The sequence below is a fragment of the Caretta caretta genome, chromosome 17, assembly GCF_965140235.1.
Source record: "Caretta caretta isolate rCarCar2 chromosome 17, rCarCar1.hap1, whole genome shotgun sequence".
NCBI classification, from domain to species: domain Eukaryota; kingdom Metazoa; phylum Chordata; order Testudines; family Cheloniidae; genus Caretta; species Caretta caretta.
Genome location: NC_134222.1, coordinates 7,958,954 through 7,980,818, shown reverse-complemented (window position 1 = coordinate 7,980,818; position 21,865 = coordinate 7,958,954). Strand labels below are relative to the sequence as shown.

Here is a 21,865-nt window from a genome sequence, read left to right as displayed (position 1 = left end):
TCACGCCATCCTAGTGTTCCTAGCAAAATAAAATAAATCAACTCCACACAAAAGGAAAGGGATGTTTCATTCGTCATTAAAATTGCCTCTGAATTCAGTCCTGATAACAGGTCTGAACTCATTTAAAAATCAGCAGTAGCCCCACACACAAAAATAAAGTATTCGATTTTATTAAAATGCAAATCAATCAACTAATCTGTCTTTCAGGTAACAGTTCAATAGCAGGATCCGTGTCAATTAAAATAGTTTCCAATTTATTCTTTGCTGGAAGGAGGGTGGTATCCTGAATTCTAAAACCGCCTTGTATGATTATGTATTTTATACCATCTCTGCTGTCTCATACCCTTCATATGTTCTAGCTAATTAAGCGTATTTTCTCCAAATACTTTGGAGTAAGTGATATTTCAGAGTCATGCAGGACAATGTCCCAATAGTGGGGGGAACCCGATACTTCCATAAATTCTGGCATACTGTCGTAGGTATAGAAAGCCAGTACTCATGTCTTTCATCCACCCGATTAGGTGACCACAAGTTAACAAATTACGTATAAAATACCCAAGGAGGTTATGTTATAACCAAAGCTGAAAGAGCTCCTGCTGAGATGTACTAGTTTATAACTGGCCTGATTTCCAGCAGTGCAGAGCTCCCAACAGCCGCCACTCAGGTAAAATCAGGCCACTTATTTAGGAAACTACACATAATATTTGGCCAGTGCTTTCACCCAACCCCCACTGGATGAGCATTCAGAAGTTCTAAAGAAGGGAACGCTTTTTATAATCCTTGTCTTATTACAGACAAACTTGAAAGCAACACACACACAGTTTTAAGTGATCGAATAAACATGCAAAAAAAACATTACGTACCTTTACGTTTTTGTAGAAGTGCTTTGGAATTCCTCAAGATAAAAAGCACTATGCACATGTTATTAATTGTCCTTATTAATTTACCACTTACTACAGCAAGCCAAGGAACTGAGATAAGTTCTCAAATTCAGATGGAGAATATATCACTAGCTTTGCAATCGTCTTTGTTAGGATCACCTTGTCAATGCGTCAAGATGTGACTGATGATTCTATGCTTCTCTACCAATTAAAACAGGAGTGTGAGAGCCAGGACTCATCTCACCAACTGACCTTGTGTCAGTGGCCTCTTCATTTCTCAGTTAGTCCATCTGTGAAATGCTATAACAATGCTTACCTACCTTTAGGGGTGTCATGAGATTTAAGCAAAGTTTGCAGAACTCTTCAAGATCCTGACATGACAGATACTCTGTAAATGTAAACAAAATGAACCAAAAGAATACAGACTCCTTCGTTGTGCATTAAAATAAATAACAGGTTAAAGACTTTAAAAAAAAACCCATTGAAGAGAGCTGCTTAATTAAACTAGCATATATCCCTCAAATCCACATTCAGACACACCGGATGCATTCACTGCACTGACAAAACTTGGTTAGTCCATTTACAGGCTATTTTAATCAGATTATTTAAAGAACAAAACAGAGACAATGTAGTTAAACAAGTCAATGCAATGGCCGTCTTGTTGTTATACTACAAACATATACACACATTATTTATGCAAGATAATCTTCATCTGAGATTGGTCACAGCAGGCTAATAAATCCCCCTTATGGGGATTTAATTTTCAGCTTTTGACCTTCTGATGAAAAAAAAAAAAAAACAAGTGAATCATCTCCTCTTGCCAGATTTACGCCGGTGCTAACCTCTGTAGAAAGCGGGTCACTAGTAGAGAGAAAAGGAAGAGGCCTCAAAGAATCCTGATCAGCAAAAATAACTGCGTGCACCATCAATGCTGAACTGAAAATTCACAAACATTTTCCAATTGCAAAAATATCCCCGGTCATGTGCATGTGTTCAGCTGGGAGCCATTCCATGACTGACCTTTTATGCATAATAAGCAGTCCTTTTGGAAGCCCAGGAGTTTGGACTCTCTGAAATTCAAGGTAACCACGGATGGGGAGCACCTTTTTCCGGCCACATTAATGGCATTTTAGCCATCGTGGCTCAGACAATGCACAGCTGCAGCATTCTAAAATACTGCCGCAGAACCGTGCATTTCAAACGAAGGTCCAGGAAGTTGATTTAACACAAACGTAGGTCCCCATTCTGCAGTAGGATATGCTTAAACAGCCACCTTCGGAGCCCCACTAATCTCAGTGGGATTCTAGAAAGGCATAAGGGTCTACTCGTGCAGATAAGGTTGCAGGATCAGGGCCACACATACAAGATGATCAAAAAGGGAAGGGCATTGTATGTTCTTTAATTGGCATGGACAGATTCTAAACTGAATTGCAAAAAATATATGGGGGTGCCCTCTTGCCAGGGTACATTTCCTTCTTAACTCTGCTTTGTACTGCACAATTCAGCAATGGGGTCTGCATGAAATAAAATAATCCTCATCAAATTACAAGACATCCTAACAGACAAGACAAGACACACTTTGAGTGACCTTAAAAAGGAAGGGTGCTGGCGCTTCCCTGCACATGACATAATCCAATTCACTGCGGTCTTGAAATCTTGAAAGTTGTGGGCTACCACGTGGCTAGATGCTATCTCAATGAACCCTACTGCGGCCATCACTAAGTGAACCACAGGAGTAGAGCTGTGATCTACAAACTGCCCAGATGTGACAACGTGGCTGCAGGTTCCGGCAGCACCGAGGCAAGAGTCCAAATGCAAACGAAGGATCCCACTGGGCATTAGCCAAACGCAGAGAACAAAAGTAAGTGTCTGTGCATATGTTTTCCTTCTGCAAAGGGTTGATGCTAATTCTGCTTGGGTTCTTCGGGATGCGTGATTTTGCCAAACAACGATCGATAAAGCTCCGTCCTGGGAAAAAAAGGAGGGGGGGGGAGAAGAGTAACTTTTCAAGGTCAAATTGGAAGCAAGAGGCAGGCAGCGCTACCATCCGCCGCTTCAAATGAAAAGGCCGTCGTATAATTAAAAATGCATTCAACAATCTTTATTAATACATACAAGTGTAGGGAAGAACTTGCGTGCGACCAATCACATGCAGTACAGAAATATGTAAATATTTCGGTGTGGCTGGATACCATCTCTTTAGGGAATGAGGTTTTCTATAAGTTTGCCCTTTACAGACAGCCTCTTCAAGTAAGAAAACAAGATTGAATATTTTAATAGGCTGTATGAGAATGCAATGCCATAAGGAGGATTCAATCAGACAGCCTATGTGGGGCTATAATTTAGTTTTCATACATTTCTTGGATTTGACGGTACTTGAAAAACAATGAAAATGACCCAGCAACAAGATTCCAATTAATATCACATATGCAGCAGTTCTGATAAGAGAAGCAAGTTTCCCTTTAAAAATCACCACATCACAGGCTGGTTTTCTTTCTTTATTTTTAAGCTTAAAACCTAAGTAGCCAGGGAAGGTAGATGGAGGGGGAGCGGAGGGAAGGCAAATTTATTTACAAACTTCAGCTGCAAAACAGAAATTCATGTGGTCATGGCAATCTAGAGAACCCTTAAGGAAAAAGCATCCAGACAGGGCTACATTTTGAGTTCCCGGTTGTACTCAAAGTAGAGAAGACACAGAGATACAGCAGATAAAACTCATAGAAGAGAAACTACCTCCTTGCCCGTGCTGCTAACATCATCTAGGATTATTAAAACAAAGAATTTTAAACAAGATCAGAGGTGACGATCACCTAAAACTCAGTCAGGCCAGGAACTGTTCAGCCATGATTTCACTGGGACATGGGGTGGAGAGGGACCGTTTTCTGAGAGATGGGACCAACATATGAAATTCAGACTGGTCTGAAATTTGGGCCCCTGTGTCTATTAAAAATGTAAGTTGTTTCCTAATAAATACTATGCACATGCATGTCGCACACTAGACTATTATGAATGATACATTTATACAGTAGACAGAGACTTTTATCGGCTGTAGAGGAAAGCACTTATCTGTATGCTCTATCCCCTTCATCTGATTTCTCCATTTAGACCGGAACTGCCTATATCTGTGTACACTTGCAGTCTTAGCACTAAGGGGCAGCAACCTTAATAGGGGCCTCTAGCTGCTACCGGAATACAGAGATGATTGTTAATACTGTGACACACGTACAGTGTGTATATAATTTTTTTACACACACACACGCATGCACAAGGACGTATTACATAAACAGCATTCCCAAACAGCCCTAAAGCATGGCTTGACATCACTTTCCTGAAGATAACAACTAACAAAACCACACAAGAAATGCACCTGCACTTTCACAGAGCAATACAAGGGAGAGGCGGGACACAGCCACTTACTGTAAGCTTTACGGAAATTTCTTGGCCACATTTCCCACACTGTCTGCATTAGAAACACCCAGGCAGATGAGATGTCTAACACTGGCCCAGGGCCTCTGGCTAGCGTGCCAAATGTCCTCCACACAAGAGACCCAGACTCAGCACTGTTCCCTGCAACACTCAGGGAGTTGAAGAGCTAAATAGGCAATCAATTCAATCCCAAAAGGAAGGGAGCTTATTAAACTACATTTAGACAGATTTAACATTTTAAAACCCCCGTGTGTGGGACAGCACAGGAGGCCACCATCTTGGCTTCACTGCTAAGTGGAAACAATGAGAGGCAGGTGGCCATTTTGAAAACGGGCATATTTGCTACAGGCAATTTTATCTTCACTCCTGTTGAAAATGATCAGAGACGGCTGCCATTTTGAAAAAGGTGAATTCGTTGGGGAAGAGCATTACGCATCAGCCAGCCTCTGCTAAAGAGGCAACTTTAAATTACGAAGAACAGCAGCAAACAATGGCCGTCCATCCTGAAATGCTATCTTCAAATCTAACCATTGCATGAGATTTCAGTCAGTTTTAACCATAGGGGAAACTGGGAGAACCAACATTATCTATCTCATTAGTAAGATCATTCAGGACAAAAAGGTCAGATACATGGTGCTACATTTCTTAAGGACCCACTCTTGAAATCAATTTTAACTCATAAGCTAATTACCCAATTAACTGGAAAAGTCTCCGAAAATTCATTCTTTAGTCAGAATAAGTATTGCAATTTGGGGGAGGGAGGTGAAATAGCTGTATTTAGTGGTTGAATTCGTGCTTTCAGCGCAAAACTCAACTCAGCCTTAACTATGGAACTGCAACTGGAGCGTCTGACAGACAGAAAGAGAGAGAGAACGATGTAACCTATGATGCACTCAAAAAAATCCCCAAACTCTCTGAAAAAATGGAGCTGACATTTGAAAAAACTGGCAAACCCTGGACTAGAAGAAAGCAAGATGGCAGGGCTAGAATCCTGGGAAGACTCAACTGAAATGCAAGAGGTGCCAAAAACACGGTGCTAGGGGACAAACTGTGCCATGCACGCCCGTCAGACACAACCAAACGCAGTGAGGAGGAGCCAAGCTTTGTTTGTGATGCAGATTTGCAGCCCGCACGAGAGGGCGGCCGTGGGGAAGTTTAAGTTCTGGTGAGAAACAGCAGCAGTTTCATAATGAACGACGGGAAAGGCGCAGCTTCTTCCGACGACAAGGTGCCCCCGTCACTAGGTCAGAGAGAAATCAGCTGTTTTAAGTGTGAAAACTCAACACTGCATGTTAATAACACTGGGGGAGGAGGAGGAGAGGGGGGAAAAGCTCTCTGTCTTCTGTCTCCTTCTCATCTTTATAGTGTATAAACGCAGAATAGCCAGTGGAACAAACAAACCAAACCCCCCTGACTGAGACAAACAGCCCTCTGATTCTACCACAGTCTTCCATCGCGCTTTTAAAATAAATAAAGAAAGAACGCTGCGTTACTTTGGCTCTGCTACACTTTGCAACCTCCCTGCCCATTAACCGATAAGTACCACTGTCGTTTGCTGTTTCAATTTAAAAATTAGATAGCATAAAGCAGGTAGTTTTACTGACAAAAAGGACATTGTGACTTTAAGACTCCATCATTTGACTGGGGGGAGGGGGGAAGAGGGGAAATGCAGCGAGCGATGCTATTTAGTCCTTCACAATCATAGCCTTCCACCCTTGCCTTGCTTGCTTGCGCCAGACCCCATCATTACCACTGAGCAAATGTTTCCACTTGTTCTGCAATATCAGTGAAATTCCTGGGCAGAAAGCAGCAGTTACTGTCCGCAGCAGGGTTCACATGTCAGGAGCGGAGAGGGAAATGCTGAAACCGGTGTTTCGATAGAACATCATTTCACACTCAGGTGGGCAAAGCTGACAAACATACGCCGGTTGCTCATGTCAAAGTAACTCGAAAGGCTGAGTGGTTTGGAACCTTTTAAGGAAACGTCACCGATTTCACTCCTTTCCTCCCTCCCTAACCCCCGACACAGCTCATTTTAAACACCAAGGAGGACTAATCATATTGCAGCAAACGGCCTCACAAAGATACATTCTAATGCCAAATGCACCCACTTTGCAGGCTTCCTACAGACAAGGCTCTTGAGGTCTCATGAAATAGAGAGGCATATGCACCGATTATTGCCCCACGAGAGCCCTGGGCCCTGTTATGTCCAGATGAAGGCTCTCCAGTCAGAGCGTAACTCCACTATGCACACCAGCAGATGCTCGTGTATTCACTTTTCCCGTCCCGTGCATTCCAACTCCAGCACAGAGACCAGCGGAGAAGGCCTGATGAGCTGCAGCCGTTTTCCTGGGCTCACACCCACCAGGCACATATATTTTTACACTGGGGCTTACTGCCAATTCGGGCTCTTTGCTAAGATCCAGTCCTGTGTTCTTCAGGAGATTCTCCCGGTTGTGTTCTGTTGCATTTTTTGGGTTTTTTTGTTACTAGGACACATCACACTCATTGGCAATAGGACAAGCCACCATCAGATAGCATTCCAGGAAAACGTTTACTCAGTCATTACTTCTAAATCATATGCTCAGCACCGGAGATACCAGACTTAAGATACCAGACGTCAGACTTTTAGATGGTGCCATGTGATCAGTCCCAAAGACGTCTAATTCAATGCTGTCCCTCAGTAGACTTATATCCAGCAGCTTACACACATTCTCATTCTGCTCTTCGGCACGTTGCTGATCTTTTTTATCCATAATCCACATAATAGTTAAGGGTACAAAGCCAGCCAGTTAACTCATTTTCCAACACATGTATCATCAGCCAAAACAGATTCCAACAGAACATACCCCATAGACCTGGGGTAGCACATTTTTTGGGGGGGGGCCCTTCAGCACTAAAACAGAAGTAGTCCAATCCGCAGCGTTGACTCTGCTTGCAAACAGAGTAGAAAGCTGCCGCCAAACTTTCTGAGAGCCAAGGAAATTTTGCAGAATATTGTTTCCTCTGAATTGAAGAGGGTTATTAAACTCTCGCAGGCATCTAGATAGGTCTATGTGGGTCATAGCTCCAGTATCTAAGTGCCTCACAGTCATTAAGATATTTATGCTCACGGTACCTTTGTGAATTAGGGAAGTATTCTCTCCATTTTACAGATGGGGAAGCGAAAGAGCGAGGGACTGACATCCAAAATGACAGAGGGAGCCTGTGGCAGATGCAGGATTGGAAACCAAGTCTCCCAAGTCCCAGTCCCGAGCCTTTCCCACAAGGCCGCTCTTCCGCTATTGTACATTGTGGGTTCCATGCACCTGGTGCAGAAGAGGGTCGTTATACAGACAGGGGAATCACAAACCCTTTCAGCAGAACGTGGGTTGGCAATATGGGGGACATGAGGCCCCTTTCATTAGGGTTAGATGGGAGGAAAGTACCACTAAGATCACAGGACGCAAAAGGCTGAGAATCCCCGCAGTAGGGCATATAGGATCGGATCAAACAGGAAATAGGGACTCCAAGTGCCTTGCGAAATAGAGTTCTGGACGTAGGAATGATCCAAAACAGATCCCCCAAGATGCAGTTAGCCCTGTTTGGGAGCCATCACACTATTACAAAAGCAAATTCAGCGAAGTACCTACCTCCCCACCTACCAAAAACCACATCACATTTAAGATGAGCACACAAATCAACAGAAGCCAGCCCATCCATGCCCCTGCTGGGCTCTCATCAGCCACTCACACTGCAACAGCCACAGAAGAATGCGCCAACATCCTCAGGACATTCAGTGGCACAGCAGGTGCGACCTACCTGCCTGCACCTGGCAGCCAAGCAGTGAAAAAGGCTGATGGCTCGTGCTAAGGACACTGTGCCTGCTTTGAATTTCAAGCCTCTGGACTTGGTTGGTTTTTGAATGCACAAACACAGGCCCAAAAAACCAGGGCTAAGTCAAGTTACACCTTTCAGGCCAAACTCAGCTCAACAGAGGAGCACTTTGAAATTTAAAGTCACTGCCCTGCCCCCTCTCCCCTGCACCCAGTTAGTTCTTTCCCCCATTCCCCAGTGCTGTAATGAAGTTTAAACAGAACACACATACACTCTCTCTCTCTCTGGACAACCCCACCAAAAAAGAAAATATGAAGGTAACTACTAGCTTGAACATTTGCTATCAGCCTGGGTTGTGGCCCTTTCTCTCCAGTGGGGCACTGATCTCTCAAGGCTTCTCCTATTTTTGTTTGGTTACCTGGTTTACTCCGAGGGTAGGGGAGTTCAGGAATCCGCGTTCCATTGACACGGACCTCAGGGACCAAAATTAGCAAAATCATTTTTAAAGCAAGCAAGGCCAATAGGGGCGTTAAAAGTACCAATGCATCTTCCTCAGTTGTGCGACGCTGCCTGAACACAGACAGAGAAGCTCCAACATTCAGAACACCAAGTCCCGCAAGGCACAGCATAGGGATAACTTGCAGTACGGTCCTGCCACACCATCCAGACTGCTCTGCTGTGTTGCACCCTCGCTCGTAAGAGTGGGTAACAACAAGCCCTTTCGGCTCGCAGGCCTGGGCCTGCATGTTCCATACCGAAGTCAAAATTCTAGCAGGGCTACCTGAAAATTCCAGGTGTGAAACAACTACCAGCCAGCTTTGAGAACTGCCTGCTGCTGGTACCGAGATTACACCGTGCAGAGAGAGGTTATTTGCAAATGGGAAGGGAGGAGGGGGTTGTACGAAATGTTTTAGCCAGCCAAAAAATGCCAATTTATTATTGCTGCTGCATAGGCTACCTTTCCCCTGCAGCATCTCCCCTCTGCAGGATTTCACCATGCAGAGAGTAAAACTCATCAATCCTTCAGGTTTAACCTTGTCTCTGTTTCAATTCACTGGGGTAAGTGTGGGTTTTAATACTTTCAGGCCCCTGAAGGCTATGCATAATGAACTCGGATTTGGACTAAAAAACATAGAATTTCTCCCCCACACCCACATATATTAAAATCAGATTTCAGCCAGTGAGTCGAAACACCCCACCCCAAGTCAGTGCGGGAAAGGTGACTTTAGCACAAGAGGGTATTGGTATTAGCAATGTGCTGAGGAATAACCTAGACCGAGTAATTAATAGTGCTTACACCTGAGGTAGAGTGTGTGGAAGGAGCAGGTCGATACAGGGGTCTTCCTTGAATTAAAATTTAACTTACCCTTTATTGCAACCTACAAAAGCAAGTAATGAGCACTAACATTTTTATTTCTTTTAAACTGTCATTTAGCCTGTAGAGGGGATAATTACCTATTTCCACTGTAGTAACGTTTTATCACCCTTAGTGAGGCATTTTCTAATTTAATATTTTTACTGTATTATCATAAAACCTGTTTCTGGGGAAAAAATGATCACGATCCACACACCAATTTGCCATAAAACATGTGTGTGTAAGTACCTTGGCTTAATTATTTATGCATTTCTTCTGAGCCAACTCCAAAGAGTGAGAGCACGGGTATTAGACACGTCCAGAAGGGTTTCATACCCTCCCCACAGCTCCCTAGCCTGACATGTCGAGTGTGCACATGTGCGAACCTGTGTTTCATGTTACGCTTCATTCAGCATCCCTATCAACTTTAAAGAACCCAGTATTCTAAGCAATTTGTACCACTTATGTGGCTGCAAGAGTGTGGTTTGTTTGGTGAGAAGAGAAAATAAAAGAGACGAAGGAATATCCCACAACAGTGGATTGTATGGGGGAAAAAAAACAACAACTTTGCAACTACGCTCATCCTAATTCAGCATACAAATGGGGGAGTTGTAGGGGTAGCATTCCCTGTAGGGGTCAGAAACCAGTGGCTTGCTCATTCTCCCATTCATATCATAGTGAAGAGCCACGGAAACACTCACTGCTCCTCAAGACACTCTAAGTATCATTATGCCCCATTTTGCCCAAGGCCACAACAGGATTAGAACGCAGAATCTCCTCCCAATCCTGTGCTCATTCCACCAGGCCACACGGCCATATTGATGCAAACAGATTATAAAACAGCTAGAGTTGCTTGAAATCACCAAGTTATATTCTTTAGAGCAGTGGTTTTCAACCAGTGGTCTATGGACTCCGGGGAATCCGCAGACTATGCCTAAAGATTTCCAAAGGGGTCCGCATCTCCATTCGCAATTTGTTAGGGTCTGCAAATGAAAAAGGGTTGAAAACCACTGCTTTTGATTAAAAGCATAAATCTTTTTATTTTAAAATAAAACCTACAAACACATCCTCGTCATATGCTTGCCCTCCCCCTAGTTGCGAATGAATTAGCAGACACGTTTTGCCAACCTCAAAATTCCTACCATCAACACAGTATTTGTAATGGCTGTTTACATGCCAAGTCTTTTATACATGCAATGTACACACACTAGGATAGAATGCCCTTAATGAACATTAATTACAAAAACATGTCTAATAAATATGAAAACTAGAGTCCAAAATTTCAAAAAGATCCCCGCATAAACTACTTTTCCCGTTTCCTGTTGTATTATTATTCAACAAAAGAGTTGGCCGGCAAAAAAAAAGGACTAACATGATAATATTATTTAATTTAATATATAAATATAATTATAATCATGCTATTAATTTTTAGAAAATATAGATGTGAAATAAACCAACCCTCATAACCTGAAGTGAATTCAACGCATAGGTGAAAGCAACCCCTCGAAAAACGTAAATGGATACTTGAGTGATGTTGTTTGAATATTAATTTCTTTTTTTAAATTGCTTATATGTCTGACTACATAAAGAATGCCCTTCATTGCCATAATTTCGGCTACAGAATAAAAATGTGTCTCTCAATGAGGAGATCTCGTGAAACGTCCAACAATCTATGATTAACATCAAAGTAATGAAGCCAATGGAAGTCTAACTAGCAAGTATATTGTATCTGCTGCATAAATTATATGAATGATGTTCTACAGCTAAGATAGCCAACACATAATTATTTTCTACGTAGCAAACACGGAAGCTGCAATAAACCAGCAACTACACAACATGCAAACACACATCTGGCCAGATGACACTGCACCATCCAGTTACACAATGCTGCGGGAAGGAACACCTTTTATCTTCCCTTTAGAATCACGCAAGCTAAACAATAATACTATTTCACGTGGTCAATACTGTCACAAACCTTCAGGTGTCAGGATTCCATTCCACTCACAGTCCATGTGATGGGCTTATTTTTTTTACTTTGCTCATTAAGGAAAGGGGAAAGTCTGTGGCTTTACATGAAAATAAAAGGATTCTTTACTACTATAGAAAACCACTGGCCTTCCATTTGGCTGGAATGCTGCTGAATGGTAGGGCAGTGATGGCAAAGAAAGGAGAATCTCATATTGCTTAAAAGGCAAGAGGGGTTTTCACCGTGTTTCTGGAGCTATATTAATGTAGCAATGCTAAATGTATCACTCCCTCATTGTGGAAAGTTGTTGTAAAAATATTCCTTGATATATTTACCTCCCATTTTCCTACATTCCTCACCCACACAGTCCTATTTAGGATAGGCCCAAGCAAGAGTCTGTGTTCAAATTAACGGTATCTACCGAGATCCCAGTGATGGGCTCTACTGGGAACAATGAATTATTAACCCAAAAAAACGGGGGAAATAGCAGTGTGAAAACCATTTAGAGAGAGAGAGAGAGAGAGAGAGAGAGAGAGAGAGCGAGCGCGCGTGCAACCTCTACCAAAACTAGAAGTCATCTGCAGATCAGATAGTCATTTATTCCCCTGGAAAACTTTTTGTCTGTTTCCAGTAATCTTTCGCCCACAGGAGCACAAATCAGATTACAAGCTCCCTGACAGGTAGGGCAGATAGCCAGTGAGACAAAGGAAGCAAGTGCCTTTATTTATTTCTATTAAAAGGTTTTACCCTAAATCAGCATATGCAGGATTGGAGTCAGCTCAGTATTTCCGCAGTGGCAAGTTAATTCTGGATGAATGTGCCCAGCAGAATAAGCGGCAGAGACCTGCTCAGTGTTCACCAGACTAGCATTAAATTACCAGTGTCTTTTAAAACAAGTAACTCGGAATATTGTGCAGTTAATTCCCACACGGCCAGGTCCCTGCTGTCAGACCTACATGCAACTCCCTGCTCCTCCAGTTTAGGAAGTGTCTGGCCACAGGGTGGCACTGTCTGACTCATTTCCCCACCAAAGTCATGAACACGGAGGAGTGCAAAACTCAGGCTATAAATTACCCAGCAAGACAGCTATCCTCACCATGCTCGGTGCTTGAAGGAGATTCAGAAAGGTCTGTTTCAATTCCCTCTCTCTCGGTCAGGTCAGGATTGGGTCCTTCAAGCCAGTGCAAATGCTTTTAGCCCCACAGCTTTAAATTACGAAAGATGACATATGACCTCTGGCTTGTCTCATGAGACCAGGCACAAGATTTATAAATATTTAAGAAAGCCAGTTCTAGCCCTAAACAAAGGGACTCTGCACACCTCGCAGAGGATGGATATAGGGAGGGGAAGAATAAAGGCACATGGAAGGATTGTTTCTCAAGGGATTTTCCCCTCCCCCGAGAAAATCCAGCTTTTTCTCCCTTATTCTATCTTGCACTTTTATGGCCCCTGAGATAATCCCCTACCTGCCCTCAATGCTTGAGGGCAAGAAACTGGGCACAGTGAGAACCTCCCCTCATTTTGGTTTGTCTACCGTTTGCATTTGCATGACAGCTTTAGGTCCCACTGCGATGAGCACTAGACAGATACCTAAAGATAAAGTAGGTGGGAGCACCAGAAACGTGGATGCAGATGAGTAGTTGTGGAAGCAACGAGATATGGGGAGATGGAGAAACCTCTGATGTACTCCATCACCATCACAGGCAGTTGCAATTCCCATCATAAATTTTAAAAATTTTACCTCTCTGACCTCCTTTCTTTTTTTAACCACTCTTTGAGCAGATTAGTCACAGTAACACCATATGTGTACATACACAAAACACAAGGAGGGAAATTTTCTTTGTGTACTTTAATACTCCATGTTCCTGGGATGATTTCCCTCTTTCACAGCTTGACTGTTTTATAATAGATTTGATGCAAGAGAAGACAAATTGTCTCACAAAGGAGATCTTCCAATCTCACAAATCATTTTGCTGCTCTTAACAGTTTTTTTCCCCCTTAAAAAGGAAATTTCCATAACTCAGGAGTTTGTTTCCTTGCTAAATATGTTGAATATTAAACATAAGGGCTTGATGATTCCAGAAAACTGGCATTAGCCAGGGTCGCATTTTCTGTTTCATGACTGCCAGCTTTGAAAAGATGAAGCTCCTTGTTCAAATACCAACCCCTTTAACAACTATAGTTTAAAAGCCATGGATGCTTACCTGCTTATACATGAATCAATTTCTGAAGAGTGAACTACTGGTAAAAAAAAAAAATTGCCCACCAAACAAAATGATGCACAGGAGCTGTGGGAAGAGCATCCCAGGAGCCCCGATGCCTCAGTGCAAACAGTTGAGTTGAACGGTTTGTGTTTCACAGGAGGACATGCGCCTTGCTAGAGCTCCAAACAATTCAGAAGCAGCTGAAGGTCTATTGCTAGGCCACCACCAGACTCTGTCGCAAGCCCTCACAGTAGTCCAACCATGAATCGGCCAGGTTGAGACAGCTGCAAGGGTGTTGGAGTGACAGTTCCCCGCCAATATTTACAATAGATGACCCTGGCAATGTCAACAAGCCCCAGGAAGGGGGTCTCTTCCTAGAAGCTACAGTGTAACCGTTACAGGGCTTAACCCTTCCCCCGGGATAATTTAGGAAACAGAGCTCATTCGCAAGCCAGCAGAATTTTTTTCCCCCCAGAGGGAGGGGTGGAGAGGGAAATATTCAAATGGATTACCCTGGATGTTAGCATTAATCAATGAGAGTCACAGGATTAAACCTACGAAGAGTGGGCCAAATTTTCCTCTTGGTTATGCCTACGTAAATCTGGAATAATTCCACTGAAGTCAGTAGAGCTCCTCTGGATTTACATATGTGCAAGAGAGAAGCCTCTGACTCACTAGTTCCAGAAAGCATCACTTTGGTTTATCTTTATTTTAGTAAATTCTGTGTTCATGAAAGGTGCCGGATTGACAGCCCGAGAGCCCAAATTCCTCCCTTAATCCAGCCTCTTGGGGGTTTAATACCAGAGTGTGCCGAGTAAAGGCTGGTATCTCATGAACTTTTCTTTTTTTAAACTCTTATGTACTGGAAGTAAATTAATTCTTTAATGCCAGGATTCCCTACTACGCGCCCCCCACCGCTCGCAGTGAGATGCTCTGTGACCGACAGAGCAATCACACTAACTTCAAGAGTAAGGAATGCGGATGAGGAAGAACATGTTACCCAGGTCAAACCCAAGCAAAACAGCCTAAGTCAGTACCTCACTGGCAGCCAATCTCCAGCTTTTTTCAACATACTGGCAAGGACTGGTGCTAGAACGGCCTTCTCACTGTCAACTGGGTTTGTACCCATGACCGTACATTCGATCCTGCATTACACAGGCTACAGGACTTTCATGAATCAAGTCCCGCTTCAAGCCCAGTCGCTCTGGTAGAACTAGAGCGTATGTTTTAGAAAAACATCCAGTGACGATTTTAAAATTGCCAGTGGTAACAAGTCTACCACGACGCTTTCAGGAGACAAAGCGCGAGACTGTTGGCACACGTATGAGAAAGCGTGCCCTGATTCTTTTGTAATTAAGAACAGCGCAATGAAAGATAACTGGGTTTCTCCACGTTACGCCAATCTCAAACTGCATGGGAAAAAATATTCAGTGAACGCCATTCCTGGGTCTATTAAGGTGACAAAATAGTTACCTTTCGATGTGCACAACTGTAGAGCAATAAGACTTGTTAAAAGAGTTCTTAGATAGACGTACAACCAGGCAACCATGTGTCTATAATTGCATACATGCCCAAGCACGCCATGTATAACACATGCATTGTGTGTGGTTGTGGTCCCTGTGAATATATTGTACACATGTACGTACACACACACGAGTATATACACACCAACCACATGTAATACATATATTATACATATACAGCTGTCCACCACCACCACACAAATTTGTCCAGATAACAGCAGGGATACAACAAAAATAAGGATCAGGTGTTTTCATAAATTCTGCAATCTAGAAAGATTTTTCATGTTGCTGTTTTATATAGTCACTAGGTATCATCGACAATGGCCTTGGACCAAAATCCCAGCTCCCTCCCTTTCTAAATGCTGGGAAAATCCAGGCCCTGATGCACACTTAGGGTCTCCTGCCCATCTCTATATGGGCAGACGATTCAAACACCAAAAGGTCCCAATTCTGCTTGCACTGAAGCCAATGGAAGTTCTCCCACGGACTTTACTGGGCAGAGGCACCGTGTGATTTCAAGGCCGTTAGGGAAGAGCTCATTAGTGCATGAAGGGAGCAAGCCATCAATTATAACAGTAAATTTGCATACTACATCTGTACTGGTTACCATGCTGCAAGGGTTGGCTTGGACCTTTCTCATTGTGAGGAAAAATAATCTGTCCAGGCTTCATAGCAAACACATCCTTCTGATGACGCCATAGGGCAAGATATCACAGCTCAGCACTGACCAAAAGAACCATTTTCCAGCCTGATCCTACCCCTGCATCGCACACAAAAGAACTGCAGTAAGAAATAGGCCCATGAACAGCATCCGCTGAATTTTACTTTTCTAGCCATTTGGAAATCTGAGCGGTTGGAAGGAGATTCCATTATTCTGCTCTTTTTAAAAATACTGCATATTATACAGTCCTATGGGATAGGGGGCCTAGGGTCTTTGCTGGGATGAATCTGGGATGACTGAATTACTTTAACAGATTAATAGATGTTAAGGCTGAAAGGGGTCTCAGACCATCTACTCACACCTCCTACGTAACACAAGCCACTGAACCTCACTCGCTCACCCCTGCACTGAGCCCAATGACTTGTGCTGGACTAAAGCCTATCTTCCAGAAATGCATCCAGTCTTGACTTGAAACCTCAAGAGATGGAAAATCCACCTCTCCCCTTGGTAGTTTGTTCCAGTGGTTAATCGCCCTGACTGGTAAAAACTAGTGACTTATTTCTAATTTGAATTTGACTGGCTTCAGCTTCCAGCCATTGGTTCTTGTTAACTAGATTAAGCAGCCCTTGAGTACCTGCTAGTTCCTCCCCGGGAACGCTAGATACCATAATCAAGTCTCCTCTTGATCTACTTTCCGATAAGCTCAACAGACTGAGCTCCTTAAGTCTCTCACTGCAAAACTTTTTAGAGGTGACTGTACATACGCACATGCTCCATGGACGTGGACACGACAAGCAGACTCCTATCTTTCACAGCCCAGTTGCAAAACATGTAAGAGTTTTCTTACAAAAGTCATCCGACATATGTGAAGGGAAGGGTGATCTTGGGGGTCAGGCACCAGACTGGAACTCAGCACCTGTGGACTCTATTCCTGACTCTGCCAAGGACTTCCTGGGCAAGGGTGGCTTACGGGCAAATTTTCAAAAGCACCTAAGAGATTTAGGAGCACAAGACCCATAGATTTCCAATGAGACTTGTATTCCTAAATCTCTGAGCATTTTTGAAAATCTCTCCCATCACCGATCTGTCTCTCTCTTTCCATAAATGTCTCCCAACCTCGGGGGGTGCTGTGAAGGTTAATATAATTTGGTTTCTAATAATGGGGTTCTCGGATGGAAAGGGCTACAGAAGTGCTATTAAGGGCATTAAAATAAGCTCCATCAATATCAGTTTCATTGCTTAGGGAGCAGGGGAAGCAGGAAACCGCACTGCACCCTGTGCCATCACCTCTTCTCTCTACACATGGTGCAAATTAATACTTCCAGCAGAAGGCCATGTGAGGGCCTGAATGGAGGTTGAGGATGCCTGCACTACAAGAACACTACTTCCTACAGAAAGGGAGGGAAATCTCACAGGCTCCAGAGGCCTGCAGGCGGAAACACTCTTATTTTACATATAATTATATTTATGTATTTTAGATCTGCTGTATAGTTAGGCTCAATCATCAGAGATGGAAGAGTGTCATGGGCCCCCTCTACATTAGAGGTAGAACCATACTCCTGTAACCAGGCCACGGCACACTCCAACTGGCTGGATCCCCACACATGCGGTGCGTCCACAGAGCACCTTTTTGCATATCATGACTACACTGGTGCATCTTCACTCACCACACAGTGCCTGTCTGTTTCAGTGCAGTCTTCCCCCCATACCAGGGCAGCACGTGCATGCAAGAAATACACACATATGGGCAATGCACCGGGGATATACACTGCACAGAGCGCTGGGAGAAGGGCAGATCAGCTAATCCAGTTACACAGACATAGCTGGAGGCACTTGTCTACACAGCCAAATAGTATTACAGCCTTAACAAGAAGACAACGAGCAAGGAGACATGTGGCATAACTACCTACAGTGTGTTAACTACGCTATGTGATGACACAGACCAAGTCACTAACTGGGCACAAACTTTGCTAAAAGTTATATCATCTCAGTGGGGTCTCAGCTCCCTTAAGAGAAGGAACTTTTCCCACCAGAGGAAATATTTCATGGAAAGTTCTACAGTGATAGAATCCCATTACATTTCTACATGCATGTTCTTCACACAAATCCACCTCACGGCCAGTACAAAGTTTTGATTTGAAACAATGAAACACCTGCCCCTGTAAATAACCCATCCAAAAGCTAACACGTATGTCCCCTCCCCCGGGATGGTATAAATCCCTGCTCTGAATTTCCCTTTGCACTTGAGAGGGTGGTTGGTTTTTGCTTCTTCCTGACACGACGGCAGAAAAGCCTCCCTTTTTTTTGCTTCCCATTTCTGTGCTGGGTGCCATCTTTAATGATGATGTATGGGTGCCCTTCCCTGCAGCACAGCTGAGGAGGGGGGTCAAACATGTGACACCGCCAGCATGGTGTATCAACAAGCGAATTATAAACCGTGCCAATCCGAGTTAATGCAAAGCTGTAATCCTCTTTAACAAGAGATCAAATCAGTGCCATGAGTTATGTTCATTCTGTAATCTGATAAGAAATAGAGTCAGCCTCTAATAAAAGAGTAATAAGAGCCCTTAATGATGCTGTTAAAAGGAAGCACCAGTTAAAATACTGCTCTTGTTCCAACGGATTAGATCAATGTTGCATATTTGCCCAGTCTCGTTTCACCTGTCAGAACAGCCTGTCTTCTTGGGAGATAAGAGGGTTTGGGCCAAACATCTATATCTTTAAGGAACTCCTTTGTGCAAGTTTTCAAACTTCCAGCAGGGATATAATAATGTTGTTACGTGACTAGGACAGTATCATTATGAGAAACACTGTGACAAGCTGCTTGTTTTTTGATAATATATGTATTATATCTACATGAAACACACACCCACATACCATACCCCACGACCCTCGGATAACTATACTAATAAAAATGCACAATATAAACAATCATACTAATCAAGGGCCCAATCCTGGAAATGTTTACTCTTGAGGGTAGCGCTTACTGCGGTGACTAGATCAGTTCCAGGATGGGGCCTATTATCAACAACTTTGTGCGGTCACCCCTAACAAAAACCACAACTCATTTCCATACAGATAGGTAAGCTCCTCCAGGCCTGGATTTGTAACCTCTATTCATCTGTAAAGGAACAATTCCCTACCTTTCAGTGGGAACTTTCAGTGGGAGCTGGGTGCCTAACCACTTAAGGCCCTTGAAGGGGAAGAATGGCCCAGTGCTTAGGGCACTAGCCTGGGATTTGGGAGGCCTGGGTTCAATTCCTTGCTCTGGCATGGACCTCCTGTGTGACCTTGGGCAAGTCACTTAGCCATTCTGTCTCTCTGTTCCCCATCTGTACAATGAGGATTTATAACACTTCCCTATTTTAAAGGGGTGTGGTGATGATACTACAGATAGGTGTACAAATCCCAATGTGAGGACACTATAAATAAATTTAAATCTTAAATCTATACACACACGCATTCCCTAAAATAGCTATAAAATCACCTTTTCAATATATACTTTCAAATAATAGCAAAGGGGATATAAATATCGAAGGTTGGAGGCCAGCCGTGTACCATACATTACAACATAATATATGTGAATACGAGGTTAAACAGCTATGCCCATGGTTTGGGTGCACGAAAAAGTGGCAAGCTGAAGATTAATTGCCTGCACAAATTCTATTATTCCAAGCAGCAGCGAGAATAAGAAGGAACGTGGCAGTGATGTTGACAAAGCACTTTAAGAGGCTGTATTGTATTTGTACATTTCTTTTCTAAAATTCAGGATTTAAAACAATATTCCATCTCGCTCTGGTGTTTACCACTTAGGAGTCACTGCTTATCGCTTTCCTTGCATGCTGGCCAGCAAGAGACAAGGGGCTTGTCTACATGAACAATTAGCTCACAGCACGCTGGAGTGCGAATCTACCCTGTACTAGCCTGCCATGCACTGCCTGTCCACACGGACTCTGGTAACGTACAACAACAGCTTGTTAATGTGCTTTCATCTAATCCCATTTCAAAGAGGCAGGGTAGATTCACATCCCAGCCTGCTGAGAACTAAACATTTGTGCAGACAGGCGCAAGGTTATTTCTCTTCAAATGGATCTGTTCTTTGCCACTTTGTTCTTCAGCAAATTTGGCCAACAAGCACTGGGACCTGGATTCTTATTTACAGCAGGGTCTCTTTACACCATTCTAGATAGTCCCTTTACATGGCAAGTGGGTGTAAGCATTGTTCACATGTACATGTAAGCGTAAATCTGACATTTTAAGACCCTTTTACACTGTCAGAGTGGTGCCAAGTGGCCTGTGCATACATTTATCTATTTCAGGCCCTTATTACAGCCCCCACTCCTTAGCCCTCTAACCATTAATGCCTTCTTTAGGCTTAAAAACTTGTTTCTGGTTTAAACCTTTTCAGACTACAATATAGGGTGGTACAGGGTTTTATTTACTTTAGGGTCATGCCTCTGGACATCTGAGCAATTTAGTAATTCACACTTGCAAACAATAAAAATTACCTTTTACTACCTCGTGTTATCATTACTTTCCCATGTTCACGCACATAGGTGTCTTTCCCTTTTTAAATTCACCCACAGTTTAAATTGGATGCTACATTCCTCTCCTCCTCTGTTGTCTAACACTGCTGTGTGGTGCTAAAGATCTCTAGGGCATGTTTACTCTGCAAAAAAAAACAAAAAAAAAACAAAACCCACACCTCAGAAGTGAGTCTCAGAGCCCAGGACTACAGACCTGGGCTCACACTACAGCACTAAAAATAGCAAGCCAGTGGGACAGCCTGGAATAGAGCCCAGGTCTCCCTCCCAGTCCAGCACCCACTACTAGGCTACACTGCCTCTGTGTAGATTTTGGAAGTATAATCTTGCATGTTGTAGAAGCATGTGTAGGTAAGACCCAGCTAGAATCCAATGGCACATTTGCTGGAAAACCCACTCTGGTAACTGTCTGGGGGTAAAAAGAAAAGGAGTACTTGTGGCACCTTAGAGACTAACCAATTTATTTGAGCATAAGCTTTCGTGAGCTACAGCTCACTTCATCGGATGCATACTGTGGAAACTGCAGAAGACATTATATATACACAGAGACCATGAAACAATACCTCCTCCCACCCCACTCTCCTGCTGGTAATAGCTTATCTAAAGTGATCACTCTCCTTACAATGTGTATGATAATCAAGGTGGGCCATTTCCAGCACAAATCCAGGGTTTAACAAGAACATCTGGGGAGGGCGGGGGGGGGCGGGGCGTAGGAAAAAACAAGGGGAAATAGGCTACCTTGCATAATGACTAAGCCACTCCCAGTCTCTATTCGAGCCTAAGTTAATTGTATCCAATTTGCAAATGAATTCCAATTTACCAGTTTCTCGCTGGAGTCTGGATTTGAAGTTTTTTTGTTGTAAAATAGCGACTTTCATGTCTGTAATTGCGTGACTAGAGAGATTGAAGTGTTCTCCAACTGGTTTATGAATGTTATAATTCTTGACATCTGATTTGTGTCCATTTACTCTTTTACGTAGAGACTGTCCAGTTTGACCAATGTACATGGCAGAGGGGCACTGCTGGCACATGATGGCATATATCACATTGGTGGATGTGCAGGTGAACGAGCCTCTGATAGTGTGGCTGATGTTATTAGGCCCTGTGATGGTGTCCCCTGAATAGATATGTGGGCACAGTTGGCAACGGGCTTTGTTGCAAGGATAGGTTCCTGGGTTAGTGGTTCTGTTGTGTGGTATGTGGTTGCTGGTGAGTATTTGCTTCAGGTTGGGGGGCTGTCTGTAGGCAAGGACTGGCCTCTCTCCCAAGATTTGTGAGTGTGTTGGGTCATCCTTCAGGATAGGTTGTAGATCCTTAATAATACTTTGGAGGGGTTTTAGTTGGGGGCTGAAGATGACGGCTAGTGGCGTTCTGTTATTTTCTTTGTTAGGCCTGTCCTGTAGTAGGTGACTTCTGGGAACTCTAATGGCCCAACTTGATTATCATACACATTGTAAGGAGAGTGATCACTTTAGATAAGCTATTATCAG

The 21,865-nt window shown here is 43.3% G+C and overlaps 1 protein-coding gene across 2 annotated transcripts in view; it reads right to left on the bottom strand.

Annotated features, from left to right (window-relative positions):
• Positions 1-1,448: 1,448 nt before the first annotated feature.
• AATF (apoptosis antagonizing transcription factor) overlaps positions 1,449-21,865 on the bottom strand; it is an 88,656-nt gene continuing 68,239 nt past the window's right edge. For both annotated transcript variants that reach the window (XM_048824494.2, XM_048824495.2), the window contains exon 12: positions 1,449-2,849. In XM_048824494.2, the coding sequence (XP_048680451.2) occupies positions 2,786-2,849 (64 nt within the window). In that variant the 3' untranslated portion in view covers positions 1,449-2,785. The remainder of the gene's footprint in view (positions 2,850-21,865) is intronic.